Source organism: Heloderma suspectum, chromosome 2 (assembly GCF_057233095.1).
Source record: "Heloderma suspectum isolate Gila_16-S chromosome 2, 16-S_ref, whole genome shotgun sequence".
Lineage (NCBI taxonomy): Eukaryota > Metazoa > Chordata > Lepidosauria > Squamata > Helodermatidae > Heloderma > Heloderma suspectum.
Window position 1 is genome coordinate 140,024,134 of NC_139459.1, and position 8,580 is coordinate 140,032,713.

An 8,580-nucleotide genomic window follows, 5' to 3' on the forward strand; every position below is an offset into this window, starting at 1 on the left:
ATATGGCTATCTTTCTAGATGTTGTTACCCCAAAGGCAGTAATAACCAGAATAGATTGTAAAGAGATAGCCAATCACTTCTGTTCAATATCTATCAATTGCTTAGATGTAGGAGCGGACAGTATAAATTTGAAGACCATGGGAATTTGCAAGGGATTGCAAACAAAACAGACCCAAAACTCAAGATTATCTCAAAGAACCAGGAAACTAGGAACAAAATGAAGTTCAGCAATGTCAACTGCAAAGCATTACACATCGAAAAGTCAATCCAAATGCACAGATGTATGCACGAATGAAGAGAATAATTACTGCAACACATCCAAAAAAGATATAGAAGCAATGGTAGAGAAGGTTGAACTAATGTCAACAATGTAATGCTGTGGCCTGAAGGGTCGATGCCATTTTAGATGGTATCAACAGAGGCACTGATACTGGCAAGTCCGTATTTGGAATAATGAGTTGAGCTCTAGGCATCCCAGTTTAAGAAGATGTCAGCCAGACTTTCAGAGATGATGAAGGTCTCGAATGAAAATTGCACAACAACAGATTGAAGGACTTGAATTTGTTTAGCCAAGGTTAAAAAAAGAAATACATTTCAAATATTTAAAAGACCTCAGAGAAGAAACAAGACATGAAAGAGATTAAGCAAGGAAAGAAACCGTTACATAAATTGGTTCTTTTAGGCCAAAAAAGAAGCAGCAGCACTGGTTCTTTTAAGCTTCAATGCCATGCACACTTAACCTGGGAATAAGCCACACTGAGCATAATGGGACCTCCAAGTAAATACACATATACTGGACTGTAATACAGTTGTGTGGCAGAAATACACTAGTAAACATTTGTGACCTAGTAATTTTATTGACTGAACTTCGCGGTTGACAGAATGACCCAGTGGTAAATTTGGGTTAAACATTAGAATTTCCTAACTAAAAGTAGTTCAACACTGGAACAAGCTGTTAGGGAGGTTGTAGGGCTGTTTCTCACTGAATCAGCCAACTCAACAGTTGAGGTCCACTCAGGATGCCTTACTATCCATGTCATCTTTGTAGCAGTTTTGGGCAGTGATATTCCAAAATCAGGTCTTTAGAGAAACCGCCCCACATTTGTGGGACTTCCTTCCTGAAGAGATGAGAAAAGCTACCACTTTGAAAGTTTTTTGGAATTGGTGTAAAGCCTACTGTTTCCATCAGGCTTTTGGTGGACAATACTGTACTCAATATTGTTTTCGGTGGCTGCTTCTATGTTGTTGAGTGATAATTATATATTATTTTTATTTGTTTATTACATTTATATTGTCATTCCACGACTTAACGACTGAACAACAACAACATTTATACCTTTGATTTATATTATTTGATTGATATTATTTTTGTTTATTACAATTATATTGTCATTCCACGACTTAACGACTAAACAACAACATTTATACCTTTTTTTCTCCAAGGAACTCAAGGCAGCTTACAAAATCCTCCTCCCCTCCATTTTATCCTCACAACAACCCTGTGAGGTAAGGTTAGGCTGAGAGCCAGTGACTGCCCCAAAGTCACCCAGCGAGCTTCATGGCTGAGTGGGGACTAATACCCAGATCTCCCAAGTCCCAGTCCAACACTCTAACCACTGGTTTGTAAATTCTGTTTTTTAAATTGCAATCAGCTCTGAAGTTTTTGGAAAAGTGGTATAACATATTTTAATAAATAAAAGAAACACATTGTGATATAACTTTATGCTGTACATTTCCCCACCCCACAACAGGACTTTCTCCCTCTCTCACCACCCCTGCAGCCCTCTGGCTGCCCAAAAATCTGCTCCGGGGGGTTTTAAGATATTTTAAGGTATTTATTGAGACTGTAGTATCTTCAAAACCTACACACAGACACACACACACCCCACCTTCTCTACAAACACAACTCTCAAAAACTGAAAGTACTGAAGTAATTGATATACTAAAGAACTTGAAATGACAAAAACAAATATATCACAGAGAAAAGGGTAAAGAAGACTAACTGTACTCAAAGGAGAACTTTAACAACTTTTGCCACCAGTCTCTATGATTTAGGGGAATATCACAGTCCATTACCACCAAACATCATGAACCATGCTTTTGGCAGTACATTTTCCATGTGGCAAATAAAGGAAAGCCGCAATTTGCAGACAATCCTAGATTCACTGAAGAAAATAATACATGATATTAAAATGTACACCATCTGTGCAGTAATTCATATAACCAGGCATCTCCATAGTTAGAAAAAACATATTTGGTAAATATGTTCACCTGTACTGGCTCAATCATGTTTAAAAAAAAAGGCGGGGGGCTGACCAGCTGTCAAAGGAACCACATTCATAAGAAAAGAGCCATGCTGGATCATACCAAAGATCCATACAGTCCAGCATTTTGTTCACACAGTGGCCAACCAGGTACCCCTGGGAAACCTACAAGCAGGACATGAGTACAACAGCACCCTCCCGCCTATGTTCCCTAACAACTGTTGTACATAGACTCACTGCCTCTGATACTAGGTGTAGCAAGCATATAGCCATCAGGACTAGTAGCCATTGATAGCCTTAGGCTGGGTTCAAATAATCACACGGGGAGGGGAGCCACCATGGCGTCTTTTCCCCGCCCTGCACATACCAACCAAACAACCACCATTTCCCTAATTACCTGTGACGTGGTGTCAGCTATTGTGTCATCCGAACCTGGCAAGGTGCACAGTGAGAGTGGCTTCTAAATCACCCCACTACCCATGGCTTGTCATAGGGGTTGTGGGGTGGTTTAGAGCCCACCCCTGCCTTGCACCTTGCCAGGTTCAGATGATACAATAACTCATGCTGCGTCCCAGGTAATTAGGAAATGGCGGTCATGCAAGCAGCACACACCGGGGGGGGGGGGGAGAGAAGCCATGGCAGCTTCTTTTCCTCCAGTCATTGTCCAAACTCTGCCTTACTCTCCATGAATTTGTCCAATTTTCTTTTAAAGCCATCTTAATTGGTGGCCATCGCTATATTGGGGTAGTGAATTCCATAGTTTAACTATGCATTGCGTGAAGTACTTTCTTTATCTGTCCTAGATCTTCCAGCAGCTTCCTGGGATGACCCTGGGTTCTAGTATTATGACAGAAGGAGAAAAATATCTCCCTATCCATTTTCTCCATGTCATGCATAATTCTGTATACCTCTACCATGTCTCCCTTTACTCACCTCTTTTCTAAGCTAAACAGTCCCAGATGTTGTAACCTTTCCTCGTAAAGGAGTTGTTCCAGCCCCTTGATCATTGTACTTGCTCCTTTCTGCACTTTCATGTGAAGACAGATGAAAGGAATTTATTCAGCTTCTCCGAATCTCCTTATCCTCCTTCAGTACGCCTTTAACTCCGTTGTCATCCAACAGTCCAACCGCTTCCATGGCTAGTTTCCTGCTTTTCTTAGTTTTAAAGCATTATTTAGTGTTGGCCTTGATGTTATTAGTGATATGCTCCTCAAAAAGCTTTTTTGCATCTCCTTTGTGCAACTTTGTGCTTCCTTTTGTTCTCCTCATTTGGGCAAGACTTCTATTTTCTGAGGGAAGCTTTCTTTTCTCTAATGGCTTCCTTGACACTCCTCATTAAAGATGCTGGTAATCTCTTGGAGTTGGTGCTACCTTTCCTAACATGTGGTGTACATTCTAACTGAGCTTCTATTATTGTGTTTTTGAGCAATCTCCAAGCATTTTGAAAGGATTTAACCCTCTTGACTCCCCCTTTCAACTTCCTTTTTACCAGTTTCCTCATTTTAGAGACATTTCCCTTTCGAATTCAAATGTGACTGTGTTGGACTTCCCTGGCAATTTTCCACTTAAAATATATAACTCAAGTGGAACATGCATTTATCCAATCAATGTGGGGATAATTGAAGTCACTCATTATTACAACACTTCCTCCCTTGTATGCCTCTCTGATTTCATTTTCCATCTCAAGATCACCCTGAGCATTCTGGTCTGGGGAAGATAGCATATTTCTAGTAGTAAATTAATTTTGGGAGCCCAATATTGTCACTCACAATGAAACCTGGGCATTTTACTAGAAGAAAGTTCATTTTGCACAGGAATGAGGCTGGTCCTTAACAGTATTAATCCAGATCACAAATCTTTAAATCAGCTCCGTAAATGAACAGTCTACACATTTTTGTTTTGTTACCCCAACAATTGCCTGTGGTTTGTTGATGGCTTAACCCTGGGTTGTTTAACCCATAAATAATCCAGAGTTTCCAGGTTTAGACATCACAAAACTACTAATCAGGAACAGCCTGTTCCTGGGTTGTTGACTGCAAGCGGAAATGACGAGTGCACAGCTCACGTACTCTGCTTGTCACTGCAAATCATGGGTTAAACAACCCAAGAATTGCCTCCGTGATATCCGAACCAGCACATTATAAGGCTGCTTCCTATGTCCCTAATAGCCTTGCTGGGGAAAACAGGTAGACGATAAACCTATCTTTCCATCTTCAGAGGAAATGGTTAAACACCTCCATAATCGTCATTTCCTTAGTCAAATTAGGAACACAAACACTGAATGCTTTGAAGCAAAGAAAAAGACATATCCCATATTACATTTACTTTGGTCCTCAACTTCCATTTCCCCATGTGTTCAATGGGAACAATAGTGACCTACTTCACAAACCTTTTCATTTAATTTCCTCCCAAACCTAGCTTCAGGCAATACATTGTGTTTTAATTAAGATGTTGTTGTAATTCAGTCTATATAGTTAGCCGTCTTGAGTGTCATTCTAAAGTATTTCAACTCCACATGACGTATACTAACATCAATAAATTAAAGATAGAAAATGCATGCGCACTGTGTAGAAGCAATGGTGGCATGGAAGAATGTAACCAAGTGAAAAAGCTTCCTTGCACAACTCAAGGATGATAGTGGGCATACAGTTAACTTACTACAATTCCCATACTGCCCACTTACCATGAACTAACATCAGATTGCCCTCGCTCTACTAAGTTAAATATGAATAAATGCTGCATTTTACAAGCAGTTTTAAAACATTTGAGGGTAGAATTTAAGGAAGAACTCTTGCTACCGTACATCAAACTTCTGCAAGTTTTAGAAGCACTGCTAATTTTCTGCACTGAGACCATCAAACTTTAGATTGGAAGTTCCTTGAGATGAAGGGGGGGGGGGGCTTACACACTGATAAGCCATACACACTGATGTCAGCACTCCCTAAGGGAGAAGTGACTGTTGCAAGGATTACAGTCAAGCTTACATAAACAAACCATTAAGAATGAGGTTGGAAAGGGGCCTGAAGTTAGTGAAATTCTCTACATCAGTGCCCAACGCTCATAAATGGCCTGTATAATACTATTTCTATCACACTAAGGGTGCAATCCTATGCATGTTTAAATAGAGAAAAGGCCTACAACTCCCAGCATTCCCAGCCAGCCATGCTGGGTGGGGAATGCTGGGAGTTGTAGGCCTTTTCTCTGTCTAAACATGCATAGGATTGCGCCCTAAAAGCGGCAAACAGGTGGTAGTAAGGGGCATACAACAGAAGTGTTTGCAGGCTCCACTCCATGCTCTCACCCTTTTACTTAGCTTCCCATGCACTACTCCCTACTGCTGGAAAAGTGGTAGGGACGAGCATTCAGGCAAAACACTTCTGAGGAAGAGTTGTAGTACACTACTGGAAACTTCTCTGAAAGTTCCCAGTCTAGACCCTCTGAAAATGCTCTCCACTTGGACTCTGAGAGACAAGAATGTCCAAAGGATGGCACCACTAGAAGCAAGAAGAACATGCATAGCACCGAAGCCATGTGTAAATGCACTGCTACAATAACATGGCACATCTTCACAGGACCGTGTTCCACAGAAAAAGATTACCATACTATCACCAGTCTTTCTGCACTATTACCAGATTTCACAATAACCAAATTCTACAATTAGTAAAACCTCCTCCTCCAAATAAGTGAAAAAAGTTATGAAGACTCTCAATTACCTACTCCTGTGGAAAGTGACATTTCTCTTGCTACTATACATGTTTAATTATGCTAGATAATTAAGAATATTGTGGACTCCCGAAAGTTTTTATTTAAGTTCCCTGCTAATATCAAAATTACAAAGTTTGTTCCAGCCATGTCTACAACAAACATTTAATGTACCTATAAATTAAAATAAACATAGAAATATTTCATTAGTGGATTGCACATGCTATCTGGTCAATACTTACCAATGCTAATGTTTTTATGTTAATACTTCATACTTAGCCAAACAGGTAAGTTATCATTTTATAACAGGTTGATGTTTAGAAATCCATTTATTGTAACTGATGAAGAAACTTACAGATAATTTTTCTTAACAATTAATAAGTGACCGAGTATTATTCCCACAGACAGGTAGAATAAATCTGGTATACAGAGAAATGTTTTCTCTTTCAAGAAAAGATTTGCTCCTCCCTGCACCCACCAGGGCTCATCTCAATTAGATCTGTAAAGTCAGTAGTGCATTACACCCACTGTGTTAATCTGGGTAGCTGCTGCTGCCTTAACTATTTCTCAAAGCTATTCCCAAAAACTAAGGGTGACCATAACTTTCTTGATCCCTTTGACATAGTCCCAAGGAAAAACACACAAACTATTTCACAAACTGCCTTCAGATTCAGGTCCTATTACATCGAGTTTTCAACACTTATCTCCAAGAATGGAGTTTTTTTTAAATAGCAGGGTGTTTCATAAATGCAAAAGCAATCTATCCATTACCCAAACACACATAAAAAGACAGACATCAAATTCATTAGACAATCTGAAAGTATATGCAGTTTATATAACCCTTAAAACACTGCTTGACATCTCAAAGTTACATGAACTTCCAAGTATTGCAGCAGAAGGCTATAAATTTATTTCCCCTACATGGGCGTAAGACCCATTAAACTCAATGGGTCTTACTTCTGAGTAGACAAGTATAAGGATTGCGCTGAAGTGGACAACACACTGCAGTTATACCGAACGCTGGAAATTTCTTGCATTATTGTCTTAGGTCGCAATCCTATGTATTTCCCTCAGAGAAAAGTCCACTGAACACAGCAGTCTTTCTTTCAGAGCAAGCACGCATAGGATTGCGCTGTCAAACAATTAAGAAGGTAAACCGCAGCCGCGTTCGAAAGTCATCGGTGACTCGGCGTGCTTTTTTTTTTTTACGACCCTTCCCAAAGGTGGCTCTGAATTAAGATTTACCCATGTTATTGTACAAGTTCTCAGCATCTTAACTCATCGAAAAAGAATGCGCTCGATACGTTATCTATTAATCTGAACGCCTGGCTTTTTCAAGGAGCACGTTGCTTTTCAAGAGTAGTCTCACGGGGGAGGGGTGGCGGGGCCGGAGGAGAAAGGAGAAAGGCACCAAGTTCGGGAAGAAGTGCACGGCCACACGAGAAAACGAGGAACACTCAAGTGCTTTGCTTCAAGAATCCCCCCTTTCCCCCGCTAACTTTGAGCGTTTAACTCGGACGACGGCCAACTTTAAGCGATGCGGTTTGGAACATTCGAAACTCCTTTCGGTTTCCCACGCGTTGCGCAATCTTCCTAGCCCCCAAACCGGACGGAGCCAAGCGTCAATACGTTTTAGGGGAGGGGGTCGAAAACAACGCTGGGTCGCCCAGTCTGCCTTCCTCAGAACTGTTCTTCCCCGTCCCCAAAAACTTTTTCGGAGCCTCCCCAAGAAGCCTATGGCGCACGACGTCGCGCTCTGGAGGGGAAGCCTGGGCGGGCAGCGGCTAGCCGCCTCTGCCGCCGCTCCCTCCTCCTCCTCTCAGGCAGGTACCTCTTCCTCCTGCAGGTTCGGCTCGGCCGGGCTGAGCTCCTGCTCGCTTTTCGCGCTGCTCATTGTCTCCTCCGCCGGCCCGAGGTGCCCTCTTCGCCGCGCCTCGCCTCGCCTCGCCTCGCCTCTCCGCGGCGCGTCTGGGCTGAGGTGGTCGCGGGCGGGCAGGCGCGCCAAGAAGGCGCGCGGCGAGGACGGGCGAGGGAGGGGAAGCAGCGGGGCTCTCGCCCTGGCCACCACCAGCTGCTTCAGCAGCATGCAGGGCTCTCTCTCGGAGTGACGGAGCGAGACCCCGAGTGAGCCGAGAGAGGGGCGGGGAGTAACTCGCGGCTGCTGCCCCTTTTGCAAAGAGGTGGGGGAGAACCCACAGCCTTGCCTGCGCGCCTTGCTCTGGCTGGCGGGGAAGGTGGCTCCCTCGCCTGGCGCCCGCTCCCTGGGACGACGTGGGAGGGAGCTCTCGGCGGGGGGGGAGGGAAATAATCGTGAGGGAGAAAAAAGGACGCCCCTCTGAGACCCACCGGCCGGAGCACGCGAATAGAGGCGGGGCAGAAAGCAGACCTCAAGGCTCTGGAAGCCAAAGGGGTGGAGCTTAAGCGGGTGATAACTCTGAAGCCTGGTGTCGCTGCGCGAGGGTTTGCAGCCTGCCTGCCTTGGTTCGCTCCCATCGTCTCCTTTATTTTCCCGACGGAGGTTTTGTGCCTTTCACTGCTGCTTGGTAGATGTTTACGTGCAGCTTCCTCTTCCCAACCACCCCCCCCCCCAACGCCGGAGAACAGGTTTTTCAAG

At 43.3% G+C, this 8,580-nt stretch overlaps 1 protein-coding gene across 3 annotated transcripts in view; it reads right to left on the minus strand.

The window, feature by feature from the left end:
• The window catches only part of RBPMS (RNA binding protein, mRNA processing factor), a 145,917-nt gene extending 137,680 nt beyond the window's left edge, over window positions 1-8,237 (minus strand). The window contains exon 1 of one of the 3 annotated variants that reach the window (XR_014787869.1): window positions 7,798-8,237. Coding sequence is in view for 2 of the 3 variants with exons in the window: in XM_084835047.1 (XP_084691173.1) it covers window positions 7,798-8,052 (255 nt within the window). In the remaining variant the exon portion in view is untranslated. The remainder of the gene's footprint in view (window positions 1-7,797) is intronic. The other 2 variants (XM_084835047.1, XM_084835046.1) reach the window with 2 other exon arrangements.
• Window positions 8,238-8,580: the final 343 nt, after the last annotated feature.